The sequence below is a fragment of the Microcebus murinus genome, chromosome 15 (assembly GCF_040939455.1).
Source record: "Microcebus murinus isolate Inina chromosome 15, M.murinus_Inina_mat1.0, whole genome shotgun sequence".
NCBI classification, from domain to species: Eukaryota; Metazoa; Chordata; class Mammalia; order Primates; family Cheirogaleidae; genus Microcebus; species Microcebus murinus.
The window spans coordinates 33300569-33324149 of record NC_134118.1 but is presented as its reverse complement, the minus strand read 5'-3'; the positions used below and the strand labels follow the sequence as shown (position 1 = coordinate 33324149).

Genomic DNA, 23581 nt, shown 5'->3' with positions numbered 1-23581 from the left:
ATAATCCTATGTCCCATTAAATTTTTCTTCATTGGACCAGTTACAGTATTTCCTTTGAAAGAAACTCAGGTGTTTTGGTGAAGATGTGGCACCATTTTAAATTGGACAGATTGATTAACCCATTCTTTTTCTAATGCTCTCTCATCATCTTTCTCTCTCTAGAATATTATATAAATGTGCAGACTGTTTACTTCAGAAGAGGGGAAAACAGGAAAAAATAAAAAAAGAAGCTTTCTACTAAAAAATGTGTCCTTCTAGGGACACCATATGCCACTAACATCGGAAGCCTTGGAGGAGACACAGTCTATAAATAATAAGATATGACTGTAAAGCAGAGGACTAGAAGCCCACTGATAACTCATTCGTGCTTACTTTCTGTATTTGTCGACCTGTGTACACACACACACACAGACAACATTGAAAAGCAAGACATATTTTGGTATTTTCTACACCAAATGGTGCTGGCAATATATGTATACATATAAGTATATGTAACATTCACCTTTCCCCTTTCTACCTGTCCTACCCAAGTACCCTCCACCACATTGCTTGTATACCCTGGTCAGGCTATAAAAATAATAAAACCTAATTTGCATTGTACTTGTTTTGTATTTTGTATAATGTAAATTCTTAATACCATAAAACACACAAAACATTCTATCTTTTTCTTTACAAAAGACTATTTAAGAATCACAGTAGGGCTATGGAGAAATAAGTCAAAACATCTCACCTGAGTCTATTCTATTTTAAAGATAAAGCTAAAATACGGATTCAGATTTTTTTTAGACTTGTATGTTTAGGACTTGAGAAAATATGGCAGTTTAAATTCTTACAATGCATTTTATGGGGACACATTTATATTTTAGTCCCATAACACTGTCATGGAAAAGAGTTGATGTTATCATTTTTTAAAAACCAAATTTAAACTTGAACTTAATTATACCAGGCCCTGTCAGGAAAAACGTGATTTTGCTTGACAATAGTTTATAGTCCAGCCACATGGTGGACAAAGTTAAGCAGAAAAACTTCTTGGTACACTGCAACTGAAATGGCTGGATTGATGATTGAAAGAAAATCATTGTTTTTAATGCAATATAAGATTGTTAGGAAATTATAGAATTCTTTAAAGAACAAATAAAGATAAGAAATCAAGATTTCAGTGAGGAAAAATATTCTCTGGAACACTAGAGGTACCTACTGAACCCTGGTGTACAAGAGGCAGAGTTCAATGGACCACAAGTGGTAGCCTGAGTTGTCTATAACCCCGTCTCTTCTCTTTCATCCCTGCCCTATGCATTGCCCTCTGTAAAATGTACCACTCAGAGGGAGACTAGAGATAACATCATTAATCTAATGATTAACTTCTCAATAACTATAAGACAGTGGAAATGATGTTTTCAAGTACTGAGAAAAGTAAATAAACATACAACCTAAAATGTTATATCCAGTCTAACTAACTTCTAAGAATGAAGGCGAAATAAATACATTTTGGAATAAACAATAACAGAATATTTACAACCAACGGGCTTTCACTCAATAAACCTTCAAAGATTGTATTTAAAGAAGTAAAATAACCTTATAAAAAGTTCTAACAGGCAACAAGAAATAACTGGCACCAAAAAGTAGACACATCAATAAAGATAAACAAAATTGATTACACAAAATAATGAAAACACACTGTCTAATTTGCGGAGTTAAGAAAATACAAAATTAAAATCCTTAATGACCATACGAATCAGGAGTAAGGGTAACGGTCACCAGAACCAAAATCTGCTTGGACAGTAAGGACTAAAACCACCCTTTCTACCCATTTCACTGTTTACAGTAACAAGAATTTACTATTTAGGTCATTAAATATGAAATGTCTGATCTCGAATCAAAAGTGTCATTTATTATATCTCAAACAATAAGCAGTACAATTAATCAAAGTATGTGCTTAAACTATCAACACAGCTTTGCCATCTTAAAGGTAGCTTATGCCAGCAGCAAAGAAGCCTGGAGAGCAAGTGGCAAGGAAATCATGAAAGGCGTTTTCCACAGCTTGTTGAGAACTGAGTATTTTTCCTTGCAAGAAGTGGTCTACAGCCTGGAAGAAGTGGTAGGCAGTTGGTGCAAGGTCTGGTGAATACAGTGGATGACAGAGAGTTTCCAAGTCCAGCCTTTGTAGTTTGTGCGAGAAGCGGTGGAGCGTTGTCTTGCAAGAGGATTGGACTGTCTCTATTGTCCAATCTAAACTGCTGAATCACAAGTATCCTCATGACTTTGTCCAGTTGGTTGCAGTAGTCATCCGCTGTAATTGAATGCCCAGGTATCATGAAGCTATAGTGGGTAATACCAGCGCTGGACCACCAAATAGACACCATTAGCTTTTTCTGATGAATATTCAGTTTTGGGCTGTGTTTCCACACTTCATCTTCATCTAATCATTGTGCCAGATGATTGCAATTATCAAAAACAATCCATTTTTCATCACATGTAACAATATGGTGTAGAAATGGTTCGCCTTTATGCCATAACAGCAAAAATAAAAGGCAAGTTTTGAGACAATTTCTCTTCTGATGCTTGTTTAATCCATGCTGAACCCAACATTCCAGCTTCTTTACCTTGCCCATTTGTTTCAAATGGTCCAATACTGTTGGGATAGTCATGTCAAACCTTGCTGCTAATGCACACATAGATAGAGATGGGTTGGCTTCCAATACAGCTTTCAGCTCATCATCATACACCTTGGTCTCAGGTCACTCACATGGCTCATTTTCAAGATTAAAATCACCGGAACAGAACTTCTCAAACCACTGAGGTACTGTGAGTTCATTAGGCACATCCTTTCCAAACATGTCATTGATATTTTGAGCTGTCTGTGCTACATGGGTTCCATGATGGAACTCATATTCGAAAATAACACAAATTTTTAGCTTATCCATGGTTTGACAAAAATTGCTCAAGAAAAAAAAAATTGACAATCACAAGCCAAACCTTGCATTTGCAAGACTGAGGATGTACCTTCACAAGAAAAATAAAATAGTAAGTGTCAAAGTTAAATGTCAGAGATCTGTCAAACTTAGCTGACAGTCTAATTCCCTTAAGTAAGGAAATCGGACATTTCATAGTTAACAACACAATACTATCTTACTGTCTTCAGTGGAGTCCAGGAGACTCTTGCCAAGGAAAATAACTTCATTGTTCATTACAGGAACTTCCTAAAAGAACTCTTGCAACTGAAGATATGAACAGTTTATTACCTAAAGCTGCTGAACTCCTATCCTCAAAATCTGTGCTTTGCTGTTTCTACCAATTCTAAACTATTATAACCTATTTAACTTAACTATTATAACCTAATTCTTACCCAATCCCAATCAAATCAAATACTCACATGGAAAAATCCATGTTAAACCAAATTCAAATGAACAAAATCTGGTTTTGCTTTTCCTCCTCTGATACACTACTAAAGGTATCAAAGTGGAGTTCTCCAACACCACAGTAAGCAATAAACTCAGCTCTGTTTTATCAACATAGGGTGGTGATATGGGGGAAGCCAGCATTGGCAGAAATTAAAATGGTCTCGGGTAACTTTACATTTGAGGAGAGGGCAAATATTGATTAGCTTTAGATATTGTTAAGTTAAATATGCTTTTCTAAGGTAGTCACTGAAAACACAAATAGCTGTTTACTTTTTAAACTAATAGAAAAGAAAAATGGAATGAGAAGATGATAAATTGAACACAAGAAAGGAAATTGAAGAAACGAAAATAAATATAAATGAAATGTGCAAAATAAATAGAATGGAATACAAAATATTCATTAAAACAATGTACTAGATTAAATCCCATAGTGAAAATATAAAGTTTTCTTTAATTGAATTTTTATTTTTAATATAGTTATGTTCCTCTCAGGAGAGACAACCATAACATAGACATACATACTAACTTGAATGCACACACATAAGCAAGGTCATAAGAAAGTTGAAAGTAAAAAAAAAATGCCAGGCAAATAATAATCAAAATTATTTGAAATATTATACCTAATTCAATATTAGGTATAATATTGAAATAATATTGAAATATTATACCTAATTCAATATTAGGTATAATATACTTTGAGGCAAATTCAATATTAGGTATAATATACTTTGAGGCAAAACAAAACATTAGTAAAGATAAAGAATGCCACACTCTGAACTTACAATTTAAAAATATAGAAAGCAAAAATTGAGAAATCTACAAGGTTAAACTGATAAATCTATTTGTCCTGTATTAGGAGAATTTAATACAACACTTTCAGAAATTGATATATGAAGGGAAAAAAATCATGAAAGATACATATGCTATGATCAGCACAATTGCCAAAATTGATGTAATAGACATATACAGACTATTGTGCCCCACAACTGAAGAACATACATTATTTTCAGCATATTTAAAACAATTAAATATCTGAAGCAAATGAAGCACTTCTTAAATTACAATTTAAGATTGTAATTTAATCCAAACAATTACAAACAGATCACATTCTTTATTCAAATTAATTTAAAAATCCATAATAAAATGTATTTTTAAAAACTCATACATACATGTGGGAGTTGAAAAATTACTTCTGTATTATGGTTTAAAAGAAGAAAACAATGGATATTATAAAAATCTTAAACTGGAAAAAATTAAAATACCACATTATCAAAATTGGCAGAGTGCATCTAAAATAGGATATCTATGAGGAAATTACTTCATTCATATGAATATTTTAAAAAATATTAAAATAACATTCAATGTCAGAAATTAGAAAATAAGCCATAACAGGCCAGGCATGGTGGCTCACACCTTAATCCTAACACTCTGGGAGGTTGAGGTGGGAGGATTGCTTGAGCTCTGGAGTTCGAGATTAGCCTGAGCAAGAGTGAGCCCCCCACTCTACTAAAAACAGAAGAAATTAGCCAGGTGTGGTAGTTCGCACCTGTAGTCTCAGCTACTCAGGAGGCTGAGGTAAGAGGATCATTTGAGTCCAGGAGTTTGAGATTGCAGTGAGCTGTGATGATGCCACTATACTCTAGCCAGGGCAACAGAGTGAGACTCTGTCTTAAAATAAAAAAAAAAAAAAAAAAAAGGAAACTTAATCCCCTTCCTCAAGCCCCCCATAGAAAAAGAAAAAAAAAAAAGTAATCCATAACAGAAGAGAATAAAAGACATAACGAATATAGAAAAATAAATTTTAAAAATATACATAGACGCTAGCCATGTAGAGAAAAACTGCTTTGTGAATCATTATTCATAATTTATACTATAAATAACTACCTTCTGGGTTATTTAATTCCAAGTTATGGGGGATCTGCACCTTTCATTGCCTTTGATCTATTTTACAACTCAGTAAGGTACAGATGAGTAAGCCAAATACAAAATAATTCTCTGTCTATTTACATATAAATAAACTATGTCCAGGGGAGGTTCAATTGACTTTCCTCCCCACGGCAGAAGCAGGCAGTTTTGCCTTCACTTGCACATTTATTTCAATATTACTGATCTATACATGGGTTTGTTATTTGGATTGTTATTGAACTGATTGTAAAATCAGACTGATTCCCCTATTAAGTTAAATAGAATCTTTAATATGTGTTCATTTAGAATCTGTATACAAGTCATGATATTACCTTTTAAAAATATCATTCTTTAACAGTCATAAACAGACCCAAAATTTGTTTCTTTCAAAGAACAACGAATAAACCAAATCATAGGCAAGACTAAGCAAGGAAACAAAAACAAAACAAAACAGAGTGAGCACAAAAACAGTATTAGGAATAAAACAAGGGACATAATTAGAAACAAAGCAGAAATTAAAATAATAAGGACATATTGTGAAAACCCTAATGCCAATAAATCTGAAAACTGAAATGAAATGGAAAAATGCCTAGAAAATATAAAACGCATAACTGACTTGAAAAGTAGGACTCACAAATAGATACTAAAACAATTGAGTAATAGGCTGTTACAAATCAAAATTCACACGCTTTTAAAGTATATTACAACTAAATGCAATCAGTTTAGCCTGGAAAGGATCTTGAAACAGAAAAAAGTCATAGTGTGGAAAAACTGCTCATATCCAAATAGCATCTGTGGGCAGGTTAATAATACTGTATGAATATTAATTTCCTAGTTATGCAAATGTGTCATGGTTATATGCAATGTTAACATTGGAGGAACCTAAGTTAAGAATACACAGAAATTCTCTATACTACCTTTGTAACATATCTGTAAATCTAAAGTTACTCTAAATCTTAAAGTTTATTTACCAAAAAACAAACCCTCTAAAATAAGGAAGAAGACAAAGATAGGTACAAATACAATCAATAACATAATAAGAGATACAAAAGAAACAATAAAAGAATTGAAAGAAACATTTTTTTCACAAACCATACTTTTTGCATAAATCCAAAATAATTTCCAGAACTATTAAAATAAAAAAGAGCTTATTAATACATTCTCTAGACACAAGATCAATACCAAAAAATTTATTGTATTTCTACATACCAGCAATATAAAATTAGAAAATGTAGTATCCAAAAGAGATTTGAATAGCAGTCCACATGATATATAGAAATAAATCCAAACAATGGATATGCAACATATTTATGAAGAAATTTTAAAACTGTGTAGACATTAAACAAAGCCCTAGTAGAGAAAGGTAAAGTTTTCAAGGAACTTTACAACCTTTTTCTAAAGGATATATTAAAAAGCAAAATAGCCAGGATGCTCCTAAAGGAGAAGAAAATAAGGTCAGACTTCCTTATCACAAAGCTTCTATAACGTTACAGTAATTAAGACAATGTCCTTCAATTAAGACAGACAAAACTGACCAAACTAACAAACAAGATCCAGAAACACAGCAGACCCTATAAAGAAACCTAATCTGCAAGTTAGCTGGCATTGCACTTCATTGGAAAAAAGAATGACTATTCAGTAAATGATGTTGGGACACCATTGCATAACCCACTGAAAAATCTCACACCACAGACAAAAAAAAATTCCACAAGAACTAAGGAAAATGAAAGGCAAAATTCAAATAACCAAATAGGCAAAAACTAGGCAAAAATGATGACACCACTGTATTCTAGCCAGGGCGACAGAGCAAGACTGTCTCAAAAAAAAAAAAAAAAATTAAGCAAAAGATATGAACAGTCATTTCCTAGAAAAGGAAATAGGAAATATCAATGACTAGTAATAAATATGAAACTCAGCCTTATTAATGAGAAAAACAAATTAGAACTAATAATAAGGTATAATTTCACACCTACCATGTAACCACGTTTTTTTTTTTTTAAAAGGACAGTTGAAAAGTTAGTGAGCATTCTCTGCAACAGAAAATTTTGTATATTGTTAGGAGAAGGGTAAACAGTCATTTTAAAAAACAATTTAACTCTGGCCAGTAAAGTTGAAAATATAAATATTTTAAGACAGCAAAACCATTAAAAGATTTTTTAAACTTTTGAAAAGTTTAAGAAATCTTATTTATAAATAAAAGTCAATGGGTGTGGTAGAACTTTGAAAAACTACCTTAAATAGGTGTCAGGAAAATGGGGTTTAGCATTTGTTTAGGTACAAAACAAATGAAAACAAATATATATAGAATAGACTCAAAGTTTTCTTGCACTTTTGCAAAAGGAGAACTGAAAACAAGCCAAATGTTCATGAAACAGTTGGAAATGAGCCAAGTGCTCATAAAAGTAGAAGAGACCAAAAAAGTCGATTATTTATTAAATGAAATACTATACATCAAGGAAAACAAAGGATCGAATAAGCCACCTGCCTCAACATGAACTAATTTTAAAAACATAGTATTTTTTAGTTTTGTTTTGAAATGTATATCAAATCACAAAAAAACCACAGTATTATTCCATTGATACATATTTCAAAACAGGCAAAACTAAACTTTTTATAAGACAGTTCATAGGGAAGTATGTATATGTTGTAATATTATAAAGAAAATCAGGATTTAGAACAATGATTATATTTACAGGGACAAGTAAAAGGTTTAATCAGCAAGCAATATTGGTTGGGGACTTCATAACTAATAGAAGTGTCACTTTTCCTAAGTTACAGTTGCATGCTGGGTGTAGTTGTGTCACATGCTGGATGAGGCATGTAGGATTATTTAACTAATATATTATATACACACATAAATATGTACATATATATATATATGCACACATATAACACTTGTTCTTCCATAACACAACCACTGGGTATTCAGGTATCACATAGCCCTCTTGGTGCTGATCTGTGGAAAATGGAACTTGGGGAGAAGGCACAAGAAAGTGCTGATATTCTAGCTACTGCTACTGTTGTAAGAAAGTCCTTTTCTCTGACCCAGGAGTCTTTTATCTTCTGTCAGCAGCCATGAAACTATCATAATCTAACTAACTACTTTGAAAGGAAAGTCTTAGACTCTGTAATTTTTGAAAAGTTTAGAAAATCTTATTTATAAAGAAAAGTCAATGGGTGCGGTAGAACTTTGAAAAACTACCTTAAATAGGTGTTAGAAAAATGGGTTTTAGCATTTGTTTAGGTACAAAACAAACTAAAACAAACCAATGAAATCTAGGGCAACTATCATACTCTGGTCTCTGTTTCTTTATCTGTAAAACGAAGAGTTAAACTACACAGCCTGCTAAAGATAGGATAGCTTCTAGTTCTAAAAGTCTAAAATTATAAGGAATAAAACAACATGAAATTCACAGTCACAGAAAGAACAAATGTGAAAAAAAATGTAACTATGTAAATGCTAAAGATACAAATTGTGATGACAGCAAGTACAAAGTTTATTTCATCTGCATTGAAGTATTTATCTGTAATATACCATGAAATGAAAATTCTCTTTTAACTTGTATATCAAAGAGAAAATAAAAAAACCCACGAGAGAAGTTCAAGTAAAATATTTTCATGTTATACAAATGCCACTGAAGTGAAAAATCTTCAGTAAGACCACCCAACCTTGACAAGTGTATTCATATGGGATTTCAAGAGTAATATTTGTCTGACATACAGTAGGTGGTCTTTCGTGTGGGTGAAATACTCCAGCTGACTTTGGTTCATGAATGCTTCTAGGAGAATTATGATGAATTCCTACCTGGCAAGGCATAATGGTAGTCTAAATTTCTAATTCTGCTTTCAGAACTATATTTTTCTTTGTGATAAGGAACTTTCAGACTTTTTAGTCCTCTGTGTGTGTGTATGTATCCATATGTGTATCTAGGTAATATGTATCCATGGATACAGCTTTTTCTTTTAATAGCTTATTGTTTATATTATTGATTTGGCTATCAGGAATATAAGATTTTTAGCACTAACGGCAAATCAGGTTTTCTGGTATAACTACATTCTTTTATATAGCTTTTCATTCTCTATTCCTTATTATCAATGGTTTTACTCTATATATGCTTTTTATTGTAAATTATCTCAAATCGTTTTAGAAGAAGGTAGAAAGTCATGACTATGTATGTACATATATGTATCTTCTGATTATGAAGACTTTAAGTGAAACATAGCTTAAAAAGTTTGTAAATTTCTTAGATCATCAGAAAAATAAAACAAAACAGATAGCATTTAAAATCAGATCATCAAAATGAAGGAAGATTTTAACAGTTGTTATTCTGTGTTGAAATTTCATGTATGGGAACTTACTTGCATATGTCATCTTCTGGGTCTTCAAGCCCAAATCTTTCATCAAATGTAAGTTGTATCCATACATTTTCCTCCACTGCTACTAATCTCCATACCAACACCATATTTCTTGGATAAGTATGAGGAAACCTTGGGCTGTGAATACTTCCATTAGTAGACACAGTGATAATTCTCTCATGCTGGGGATCTTGTACTCCTAAAGCAAAAACATAGACATAGACATACATTTAGAACAAACATTTCAAAAATTATAGGTTTCAAAAAAAATGCATGATTACTATTCACATTTTACCTCTGAAAAGTGTTAAATATGTCTCATATAATACAAGCCAAATACCACTCTGTCCGAATTTATCCAGAAAAAAAGATTAGTTTAACATTACTGAATAAAAATCTGTGTGTATACATATTTGAAAGAACATAGAAAATTAGTCTTTTTAAATTTAATGACTGAAATGTCAACTACCAACTCTTTTAGATTCCTCAAATCACAATAAAGCTGAGTTATGATTCTATGTTCTGAGAAGCTATCAAATATAAGTCATGTTAAAATAAAAACAAACACTATAATTCTATTTTTAAAAATAAAAATAATGATTAAAATTCCTCTAATTTTAAAATACGAACTACAGAGCCACATTCAACTAATTATTTAAGGTTTTCCATTAATTTTATATATAGCAAAATATGAAAGGGTATTAAGACAGCTGAGGAAAAAGAAATGTGAGGATAAAAGACATAGAAGTGGATTAATATAAAAGGAAGTTATCAGCTTTTCTCATTCATCTTTGAAATGTCAATTAGCAGACCACACCACACACCATTTATAGCTTTTTAAATGTTCTTTTATTCCTAATGCTTTAGAAACCAAGCTGACAAAAATGATCTTATTAACTGCTTATTATTTGGGCCTGTAACTTCTGAAGAAAAGGCATCCAATACAAGCTCAAAGTTTCACATGAACTGGAATTATGAAATTACCTCAACTCTTAAATGAGCCTGAAAAGTAAAATGAGGTCAAAATAACAGTCTCTGTTCTTTGTTATAAAGGAACTATTAGCACTAATGAAAATATTATATTAAAATACAAAAAAATGTTGTAGGACTTCTCAGTAACTGAGTACACCAACATGAATTTTAAATTTGTAAAGGGAAAGTATAGTACAAAATGGCTTCCAAGTATTTTAGGCATGGAATCTTTTCACATTTTGAAATGCTAAAATATGTTATTAATACTATCTCTCTTTCTTTTTATTAGAATGTTGGAGAGAGAACTGAGGGGAAGGGCAAACTGGCATTGCAGAGAAAAAAGTGTTCTTATACTCATCCAGTTGAGAATCAGCAATGAGATGACACCCACAATGATATTTATAAAATGAGAAGTCATTCAACCACTCAAAAAAACCTAAGAACTAAGATAATTATGGGCTTCAGGGCATGAAAATCTGTTGTCAAATTCTAATAAAGAAAAAAAAAAAAACTTTGAAAAATCCCTTATTCAATTTCTAACATAACTTTATTGAAAATATTTTAAAAGCCCTAAATTAGACTCAGAACACATGAGGTGATGTGCATAGCAGGATATCTGACAATTTTGCAGTGTAACTTTTACATATTCTTAATATCAGGACAGCAGTTTTTACTGTAGCAAAGCCTCATTATTTTTCATAATTTAGGAGATATGCTACACAACAATGAACTTCATATTTGCAGTGAGGTCATGAAGAAACCAAGAGTTTCATTACTTTGTAAGCAGCATCATTCATCCCTTTGCCCCTTCCCAACATCTAATCTCTTATGTATGCGTACTTATTTTCCCAAATAGGACAAATCTCACTGTATTCATTCCTTTGTTATATCCCATCAGACTGCGCAATATAGAGTTTACTTGGGTCTATGAAATCATGACATTTTAGACTAAACTCTACACTTTTTTTCCTCTCTTCCTTTCTCTTTCAGTTATAGTTTTCTGCCTTTTCCTCTTCTCTATGTCTTTCACTTCCCGTAATCTAAGTCCCTCACAATCAACTAATTCTCTAGTCCTCTGTTTACCTACTCAATATGTTAAACTCTGTCTGTTCCCTTACTGATTTCACACCAGTGATGTCACTTCCGCTGTGGTAAGCAGAATTGTAAAATGATCCCGGATGCTCCTGACCCTTGTACAATCCTCTCCCTTGAGTGTATGGAACCTGATGGGATATAACTCTGGGGATTAGTTAGTTTGCTTTGAGTTAATCAAAAGGCAAATTATTTGGGTGGGCCTAACCTAATTAAACGAACTCATAAAAAAACCTGAATCCTTCTTAAACTTAAGAAATTCAAAATGTGAGAGGGATTTAATAGGAGGGAGAGTCTTTATTACTGGCTTTGAAAGCAGAGGAGGCTCTTGTCAATGGATGTAGGGAGCTTCTAGAAGCTAAGAGCAGTCAGTGGCTGACAGTCGGCAAGGAAATGGGGACCTCAGTTCTAAAACGCTGAGGAACCTGAATGAGCCTGCAAGAAGATTCTTCTCCGCAGCCTCCTGAAACAAATCTAGTCTAGTTGATACCTTGATTTTAGACCTACAAGACTCTGAGCAAGAAGCCAGTCACAATGCCTGGACTTCTGATCTACAGAACTGACAGTTAATAAAAGCTGTTTAAAGCTGCTAAATTTGTGATAATTTCTTACATAATATTAGAAAACTAATTCATCTTCCATTGTGCACAAAGTTGTTCGGATTGTAGGTATTTCTTTTTGCCCCAAATCTTGAGTACTAATTACAGTAATTACAGCAACTTTTCATTTAGTACTTACGTCAGTCATATATTAGTTAGAATACTATTACGGTTAAAGAACAATCTGTTTTATCTTAAACTACCCAAAATAATTTTAACAAGTTTTACTTATGATTTTTAAGTTAAATAATTCTCCATTCTTCTCAGTGCCTTAACTTTTCCTCAGTAGTAAGCATTCTATATGGAAACGGGTCCCTCTGGATACTAGTATTTGATACTGCTGTTGGCTGTCATATGAAATAATCACTACCTTTTCTATTCACAGAATGTGGTACCAGCATAGTTCTTAAGAATACAGAAGGATCTATCAAGTTAGATGAATTCTTCCTATAGATAAAATTTTTTTAAGAAAATAATGATCACTAACTATAAAAATTAAATTCATAAACTGTTTTCAAATATTTCTTCTAAAGATGAGTATCTCCTTATCTCTCTAAATTTTCTTTCAATAATCTACATATTTCAGAGGTATTTATAGTAATAATTTATATCAACAGTCTTTCTCATTTTGGCAATAAATATTATTAGTGAATTAATTTTTCTAGTCAGACTCATTAAAATATAATATTTGCCCCAGTCTGTCTAAAAAAAATGCCTTATATTCAAGGTACTCTTTACAAATATAGCAGCATTTACTCTTTCATATATAATCTAGAAAATGACATGGATATTAAAAGATCTGAATTCTATATTTACATCTTCAGTCATAAAAGCACATGGCTAAAATATATATACTTAAGTTTGTGTTTACATCTTTTTTTTCTTTATAATTCACAATTCCAATAGACTATAATTAAACATAATTTAAAGACTGAAAATCTGGGCCTTATTTGTGGTAAAAAAAATTGTAAATTTTCTTTTAAGTTAAATTGTTGTTCCCCAAAAATTCGCCTCAAAATGCAATGAGGTTTGCCACCAAACATATACGATTTGCACATGACTTTCAAAGTTTTATGTAAATCTCAAGCAACTAGGCCTATAATCAAAAAAAAAAAAAAGAAGAAGCAACAAACATTAAGTTCTACCACATTAAGACTCTGCATTTATGGTTCTATTGTTTTAACAGTCATTTTGTTAAACATATAAATTTACTAGTATTTTAGGGATGAGACAAGTACACGTTCATGACTATTTTATTGAGCATTTGCTTTTCCTATATACAAATGACAATATACTCAAAGTACCAATGAAATAAAACAAATGTCTGTAGTCAAATCACTAAAATATTTATCGCACTGTCCTTGCAATGTATGCTGAGACAGGAATAAACCTTGTACATCTCAATGAGTTTAGCACAAAAAATGAAAATATATGTAAACACTAAATGTTTTAAAATTATAATTATACACAAATTCATATTACCCTCCCCAACCCCTGTTAAGGTAGAGAAGTATAGACAGCTAAAATGAGGCAAAAGTAGAAAAAAAAGGAAAAAAAAGAGAGATTAATAATGTAAATACTATAAAATTGTTGACTACATATGTACACATATAGTTCAATTTTATAGAATCACTATATATATCTGTATTTAATCAGTTTAGCACAAAAATCAAAGCAATTCCGTCATGTTTACCATGCATTACAAACTTTTTTTATAAGAAATATTTACTATGAATGAAAGAATTTAATAGTAGTAAGAGAATCATAAAAAGTAACTCAAATTATAATACTTTAAAATGCTATATTATTAATAAAGATAAAAAGGAATTTATGGATAATATGTAACTCATGAAGAAAAGATAAATCATCCATTTCCTTCTCCACACTAATGTTTTAAGTTGACTTTAGCAGAAAAGAAATACAGAAATGAGAATTAGGTAAAGAGAAATAGGTCCGATCTCAGTTTAGTTTGGCAGTTCTGAATTCTCTCTAGTTTCACATAGACCAGACTGTATCAACATGTCATCAGTAAACAGGCTTCATGGATGTCCTGTGAGATTTTTGATGTATTCATTAACAAATGTGTTATTTTCAAACTATGTAAAAAAGCCTCTCTTTACAAGTGAGTTGCATCTATTTGTCATCCTTACTGGATAAATACACATATTTGTTGGTCTTATTTGTGCTTGACTCTCTGTTTTCCAACCTGGGAAAACCTTCTTTATTCTAATATTGCTAGTTTGTTAATACAACTGTTTCTGCTTCTGCTTTCATTCTCATTCACTCTCAATTAACAAATTTGGCTTTTATCAATTGTTAGTTAAAATCATATGACACATATGTACAGTTTCCCTGGCTTCATGAGCTGGTATCTTTTTGCCTAGAAAAGCTAAAGTTATTTCATCCTAATTTTATTTGATTCTGTAGAGAGAAGATATATTTAAGGCCCACAAAACAAATATCTATCAATTCCAAACCATATAGAATTATTCCACTTGCATGCTTAATATTTTAAATTTGGCTATCAATACAAGTATGATAATGTACTAGACACAAAACCAAGACTCTAGCTTTTGTTTTATCATCGGTTCAATTTTTTGTTTTTCCCAAAACAACAGCAAAATTAACAATCAACAAAGCTAATGTCTACCTCAAACTGTATAAATTATGAGAATAAATGTTCACTAAGGAAAAAATAAAGGAAGAGATGCTAAATTCAGTAAACCACAAAACAACTATAATTATTTAAAATATGCCCAATTGTGATTCTTGAACTTAACCCAGAAGATAATTAATCATTTTATTCCCCAAGGGAAGGAATAGCCAAAAAGTATATATTGAGAACCTATTATGTTTCAGGCACTCTTCCAGGTGCTTGGGAGATCAGAAACAAAACAAAGCCCTGTCCTCTTAATGTGACAATTTCTAGAGTTGTAATTTAGTATCATTCCTATATACCAGGTATACTAGTAAACTAACCACTTACAGATGTTACCTCTTTTAGAATGCAATTCCCTGTTGTACATTCCCGTAGGATTGCATATTGTAGTTATAATGTATGGGTTCACCCTTTTTTTCTTTTCTACTACACTATGATTCCTAGAAGGTAAAACTATTATTACTGATGTCCATAACCAGTATCTAGCTCTGTGCCTGGCACATGGCACCACCTAATACATATTGATAGTATAAAGAAACTTGATACTGTATCTCAGAACATGGCTGAAAACAATTTTGCATATTATTTTAACATTTCAGCCTTCACTCCTAAGTTTCCAGAAACTGTACATGATAAGGATAATAAGATTTTACAATTTATAACCCTCCATGTAAGGCCCCTACATCCACATTTGATATCTTATGTAGAGAGTCCATCTATTATAACCTACATATATACTTCAACTGAAACTGATAGTGCTTACAGTACTCATTGAGATTTACCTTTTTCTTAATATGCCTACTTACTTAAAAAACAAAACATGTTCTATAATTTTAAAACACTTTGAGAATGCCTCAATATAGTCATTATTTATCTAAACTGTGAAATATGATTCAATTGATAATAAAGTCTGTTATTTTCAGCAAGCCACCTGACATCTGTTTAATTTTTATAAACTGGGGAAAATCACAGGTTTAAAGTTCAAATGGAATAATATCTGTGTAAAATAAAATAACTACACATCGGTAATTAAGTGAAAGAAAAACATTTTCCATCATCTTCTGTTTAATTCAAATAGAAAGAGAAAGGTTACTAACAAGTATATCAAGTTTCTTGATGTCATCAAACGAGAGACATTATGTAAGACAACACATAGTCGGTCATAGTATAGGGATTCTGATTTCACAAAGATCAAATCGATTAAAGTAAGAACCAGTGATTTTCAGGCAATCATTTCAAATTTCTGATTTCCTACTATAGGCTGATTAAAAAGGGAGGAAAAGGAGTAACTTTGTAGAAATTTTACCATTTCTTTGACTTGACACTATTTCTTTAAAAAGGTCTGCAATTCTCATCAATCTAGTAAGAAGTGAAAGATTTCAGCTATTAGCCTCTTCTCTGTCTACGGGCAAGGATAAGAAATGGAGCCTGTAATCAAGGAAGTCCCTCGCACAACTTCCACATGCAATGGGGGAAAGTGAACATAGTGAGCATCCGCCCAGCCTCACCCATCACCCCTAAGTAGCAGCCGCTGGATAAGGAATGCACTGACCCCACCCACAAGTAAGCTTGGGAAATCCATATAAACCAATTTCCCTCAGGGCATGGTTACTCTAATGGGCCAATCGGAATAAATCCAATGGCTTTTTTTCAATCACTGGGATTAAGAAAATTTGGGGTGTAGACATGGGATCCAGAAATACTGTAGTCCTTTATCTATCATAATGGAATCCAGTCTAATGAAAAAGTCAATATACAAATGCAGGTGGATACATGGTAGTATAGAAACACTGAGCTAGATCCCAGGTCAAATCACACAAATCACACTCACCTCAACTCTGGGCCTCTCAATTAAGTGAATAATTAAATCACTTTTACTATTTAAGCCAATTAGAGTTAGAACTATTTATACTTACAGCTAAAACCATTACATAGTGAACATACATTTGGGTTTACCTGAGATGGCCTTGGTTTAAGTCTGTTATCCTGGTGTGATTATTATTATTAGCACCACACCTCCTTGGCCTTTGAAAACACCCCAATTTGCATCATAAATTGATGCAAGGAGGCTCAGCAAGGAGGCTCTGTAACATTCTTCCAGTACGTGGAATGTAATATGGAAGTGGTGAAGATTTTGACAGCATGGTATTTTAGCCTTAAGGTAATGGTAAAATAATCTATTTGGTTTTACACAATGGGATATAACTTTTGAAAATGAAGGCTCAATTACTGGAGACAAACTAGCCATAATCTTCTTACCTAATATGGCACAGAATAAACAGCCACGTATATAAATACAGAATCTCCTCAAAGCCTTTATCACACACCAATTAGTAATGAATACAATTGCATGCACACACAATTACACACTCCACTATAGTGAAACATGTTTAGGCAATGCTATTATTTTTTATTCTGTTAAGTTGTATGTTAGTTTAGACACCACAAAGTCAAAATCAGAATGTAGAAGAGAGAAAAATTAGGAGTAACTCACATTACAAAAGAAAAAATCACCTTAAAGACTCACTATTGACTTTCTTCAATATATAATCAATTCTCTTACTGAATTAAAACTATTATTCAATGTAGAAAGTTTACGCAAAATATTAGGAACTCTAAAATGTTTTAAGCAGCAAAATATGTTTATACCAAATCATATTGCTATAGCAAAAACTGGCTAACGTTTAGAGATTCAGCATCTATCAATTTCTATCTGCATTGGACATATAATTTACAACATTCAGATTAAAATTTGCTAGCATTTAAAATATGGAAGATAGTTACTAATTACTTTGTGAGCCTAAAATGTCTAGACAAAATACCAACATTTTGACAGGAAAATGTTTCAAATTTATCAATGAAAATAACAGTGACAAAGAAAGCAATACAAATTTACTCCTTCATAGAAAAATGCAAATAAGTCCATAAGTTTATGCCTTTAATGAATATGTAAAAGATGCTTAAGAATTCTCTTTTAAGTTAAGCTCTGAATCAGGCAAAATAAATGAATTCTAAGAAACAATAAAATAGACATATTTTTATTTCGGTCTTAATATACTCAGCTTAATATATTAATGCTGAAAAGTGAGACTTTACTGTTTCCTGATATATTTAGCAGTTTATGTTCAAAGGTGAATGCATACAATGTGTATGCAATGATCCTATGACTGTCTTATGAATGCTGTCTGAAAACAAAAATAATAAATTCAGTCACTTCTATACAACTCATGTCCTCCTATCTTATGTCTTATGTTATTAAATGTCAATAAAAGATGAAGTGTTTGCATTCCCATAAGCAATATTTGAGATTGATAAGTTACATTTATAGCAAGATCTTTGGTTTCAGCAGTAATTTCACATATCAGGAATAAATAAAGAGCAATTTTCCCGGGACATGACAGCCTCTCATAGGCTGAATTTCAACAAATATGCTCATGAATGCACTAACCATTCTGCCCTGGTGGAAAACATTACCTCCTTACCCCACACTCTAACCTTAACAATTCTTGTTGATCTAAAAGTGATATGAAAATATGGCAAATATAAATGTTAGGTGTTTAAAGACATGAAAATGATAATTTAATAATAAAACTCATACAGTGTTATGAGAGATTTAAATTTTCTCAAAGCAAAGACATTTTTAATAGTAATGAGAAAGCCCGATTTTGCCAAGTGTTTCCATCTGAGCTTAGATTATTCTTATCATCCAGCTGGTCTATAATATAAGAGTGAATAAGCATAAACATGAAGATTTTAGGTATCCTCCATCCTAGAATTGGCTTGAACATAACCATAGCAAGATTATTTGGCAACAGCTAGCTTTATGACAATAGTTTTAAAATCAATCCAAAGATTAAAGGACAATGGGGCTCAAAAGAGGAGCTGAAAGAGAGGATGGAATAGATTCAAGAAGATATATACTTTCATTCAAAATATGGACTGAGTTGACTTTATGACATCCCTCAGAAGTCCATTTGTAAGATGAAATTATTCTCTTACACCCTGTTATTACTAGTTCCTTCAATATTCCAAAATAACTACTTCCTTGTCTTCTGATTTCAGGACAAACTTTGAGGATGTATTTGTCAGACTGGACATTGTCAGATGCCACAAGAAGATTTGAAAATCCCTTTTTTATGGCATTTGTACTGTTTATATGAGTGTAATCCCCCAGCCGGCAAATGGACCAGCTGCATTCATGACCTCCCAGCAAGTGACAGACCTGTCTGAACACAGTATTTCTCCTTGGAAATTCTTGCCCATGAGACCTAATTTTGAAGTTGAAAACTCTCCATCTGTGTTCCTTAAAAATCCACCCATTCCTCTTCTAAAAGAAATGTAACATTGTCCAAAGAAATGAAACAAGGATAAGGAAAAATGGTGGAGGAGGAGAACACTAACTGGAAATAAAGTACAACTTAATGTAACTGCAGAAATTGTAATAATACTAATTATCTTGACAAAGGTCTACTACTTCTATTCTCATGTTGAGATAGTGTTTTTAAAAGAAAGAGCTGCATCACATAACACTTAAGAACAACTATACTCATCATGTAAAATGCCTGATTTAAACTTCCTGTGATCTAGTATCACCCAACCACACAACCAGCAGGGTACTTATTTTACCGCAGTTATTATACTACAAAGTTTAATCACTATAATTGTGTTAAAAGTAAACCAATACAGTTTCAAGATTTCTGATGAGAAAACAAAATACCAAATTAAAAGAGTTGATATGTACTATGACTGTTACTCATCAATTAACAAGAAATTTTAATTCAGCACTTTCTGCCAAACTAAAATACTTATAAATGCAGGATGAAAAGAAGAATCTAAGAAACACGAGAATAATAAATAACACCTTGACAAACATACTTTACTCTCTCTAAATCATAACATTCAAAATAATGTGCCAGGCAAAATTACCTTAAATATGTAGAGAATTTACAGAAATGGGAACACAGACATTTCAGTAAGCACACTGCAGTTTAAAGGTTATTAAGAATATAAAAACAGCACGGGAGCATTGGAATGACTTGATAGAAACTTAGAAGTGCAAAGACACAAAAGACTGCCTTTATGAAAAGGAAGGCATTCAAGTCCAAACGTGCTCATGTTGAAGAATCAGATAAGAGTATTATGCCATGTAAACAAATTCTCTCACTTTAAGATGGCTCATTGTATCAACCTTAATTATGTGACAGTACAATAGAGTGTATGATAAGAAAAGTTTAAAAATTCAGAGTAAATAAAAATATATGTTTTGCTTACCTTTTAAATGTTCTTTCTCCTCTTTTCTATGCCAGTCCAGATGCTTGGGTATAGTTCCTCCCTGCCAGTAGATGGAGATAGTAAAATTGAGTCTTTTGGTGACCTCAAATCCTAATCTAGGTGGTTCAGAATCTTCAATTTCAGATTTTGGAAGTAGAAAAAAATTTGAGTGATTGAAAAGACACATCAAGCTTGTCAAAATGATTATCTGAGTTGATCAAATGAACTTTTATTCATGGTCATTTGCACTAATCTTTAAGGGAGAGGGTCTTGGCTGGCATAGAAAAAAATAAAAGAAAGAGCATTATTTGGTAGGCTACATCCCCTGGACTCTTCCTTCATTCATCCCAGATCTTGCTCATTTACTCAGCTAATATCTATTAAGTACCTACTCAGAATTGCAGGTGACTGGCCAGATGCTGGCCAGATGCTTTCATATACATTATCTAGTTAATGCTTTTAATAACTCTGCAAGATAGCAATTATTATCCCTGAACATCTTGTCCCCGAAACTACATTTTTAAAAGTTCCATATGGTGAGTTGACTCTTGCTTGCCAAGTTTCTGTAGTCCTCTTGACGGTCAGTTAGAAGCTTCTCAGATTTAGGCAGAATTACTTTCTTCTTCCTATTGATAAAGGGACCTTGAAATTGGAAAGTCATTTGCTGGTGGCAAAAATCAGTTTAGTTTTCTTTTGTTCCAAATTAATAACAAGTCCGCCAACAGCTTTCCAGGAAGCAATTCAAAAAACTAAGGTGCAGTCATCTTACAGAGATTAAATGGATCATCTGAAATAAAACAGGATTCAGGAATAGAGCCACATGAAAGTGTTTCTGTTTGAGAATTTCACACTTAAGATCAAATTCATAGGGGAAAGCATTAAAGTCTGTGAGCGCTGATAAGGACTTATGGAAATAACAAAATTATTATCATTTTCAAAAGCTGATAGGACATGTAAGTATCTCTTAAAGATGAAAAAGAAATAAATGGAAGAACAATCAAAACTAAATCGAACAGTGATGAAATTATACAATAGTTAGTTCCATTTTTTGAACAGTTTAGAAAACTCACTGAATTTTTAATTAAATGGAATATATTCATTATCCTTCATATAAGCAAAGAAACGGTTTCAATATTCCTTGCAGTCATGATCTATGACTTGATAGCAACACAAAGCACTTTGGTAAAATTGGCATTATACGACTAATCAAATAAGAGTAATACCAAATTACTCAAGAATGACATGATTAAAATAAAACTACTCTCACCTTAATCACTTTGCTTAAATGAATACACAAATATTTATATATCTTTTTATAGTTCTTATAGTGATATTTAGATTGCAAAACATTTTCTTAAACATAAGCTTTTTCCCAGCTATCACAACCTTAAAAGCTAAATGTATCATGCATACTTCATTGCTGTGAAAACAGTTGCCATAATAAATAGGGGTGATCACACACTTTCCTGTCCACCAAACCAATATATTTTTAGGAATGAAAAGAGGCTGATATTATTAATTGTGTAAAGGCAATAGTCATAAATTGTTACCGTCCCCAGAAAACTTGGACACATGGTTATCCTCTAACAGAAGGTGCCAACAGTAACCTTCAATACAGATCTTTTGGATCTAAATATTATTCTCTTTCCAATAAAACACACTACTCCAGGACATCTTTCAACCTGGACATCTGTGTGGTTAATTCAAAAGTGTGTGTCTAACTATTTGAATCCTTGTCCAACTTAGCTCACTGAGTATTGTTTTGTTTTCATAAACTTGGTAATATGCATTATATTGACAATACTTTATTTTAAGAGAGGTTAAAACAACAATAAAACAACGATGATCCCAATAACTTTAATAACTAATAAGATCCTAATAACTGTTTAACTGTTTCTAATGAGCTATTTGTAAGGTGTTTCTAGTACTACTCGTTACTTAGGAAACAATTTTACTAATTATTACTGATTTGCTGGATTCTGGCTCCATTCTACTACTTGGATCAACAGAATCAACATTATTTCTACTGTTGATTACAAACACACTCCCAGAATTTGAAACTCCTTAAATGGTAGTAAATTCCATATTAATTTAGAGACCACTTAAAATGTATTTAATGATTAGGGTTAAACATATGATGAAATGAAACTATACTAAAAGTAAAAACTTCATCTCCCTCACAAGGAATGCAAGTCATATATGTGTGTATATGTATTCATTTACTTATTTAGTTTTTACAATATCTGTGTGTAATTTAATAAACAAACTCAGACAGATCATGGATTTTGCCTAGGTTTTTGTTTTGTTTCATTTCCACTGTTTCTTGTTTATTTGTTTTCACTATTGTATCCCCCAAAGCACTGCACACTACCCTCACTTATAACAGACACAAATATTTGCTAAGCGGCTGAACTGCCTAAGAAAAAAGTCATTAGCACACTTACAAACACATATAGAAAGAAAATTCAGTAGATAGAACAGGATGACCTATGGGTTGGATCCTGGACTACCATTGCTTCCTGAAGGTCACTGGCTGAAGAAGTGACTGAGATCCCTCACGTTATATGAAAAGACACCAGCAACTAATTGCTACATCATAAAATCTGTTTCTATGGAATAATAGATCTATATTAAATTCATGTTTGGAGTGACTTTTCACCATGATCTCTGAGATCGCTAAAATAAAACTTCCAACAACTTCAAAAATTCATCAAAAGAGCAATATCTTCATAGTAGAAATGATTTTTTTCCTTTCTGAAATCAAAAGTCAAGTAATTTGTTTTAACAATAAAATCCCATTCTCTTGGCCAGATTTGTGAAACACATATATGCTATACAATGACAAATTTGAGATTTTTCACTCCACAATTCTTTTCCATACCACAATTCCAATATCAAAACTTCTATTAGATAGCCTTAACTTTCTGTGCCAGATGGGAGATACAGAAGGTAATGTTTGGAACAGACTGTAAGTACTGCACCATGGTGGTATGATACAGTAGCATCATGATGGTTAGGAGCAGGCCAGTATGATGATCTAGACATAAGAATATGATGATGTAGGAAGTTTTTGAGACAAAAATAAACCTTAACATGATGTGCTACACAATGTCTATAATGCTCTGTTCCTTTATAATTGCTCTAATTATAAAACTAGCCCTCAAAATTCCTCAAGTATGTTAAACTGACAAACCAGCTGTTTAAAAACAAAAGCTGGCCGGGCGCGGTGGCTCACGCCTGTAATCCTAGCTCTCTGGGAGGCCGAGGTGGGCGGATTGCTCAAGGTCAGGAGTTCAAAACCAGCCTGAGCAAGAGCGAGACCCCGT

General features: G+C 32.3%; 1 protein-coding gene across 1 annotated transcript in view; it reads right to left on the bottom strand.

The window, feature by feature from the left end:
* PDGFC (platelet derived growth factor C) overlaps window positions 1–23581 on the bottom strand; it is a 221926-nt gene that overhangs the window by 79072 nt on the left and 119273 nt on the right. The window contains exon 2 of the mRNA XM_012783616.3: window positions 9666–9861. Coding sequence (XP_012639070.1) covers window positions 9666–9861 — 196 coding nt within the window. The remainder of the gene's footprint in view (window positions 1–9665; window positions 9862–23581) is intronic.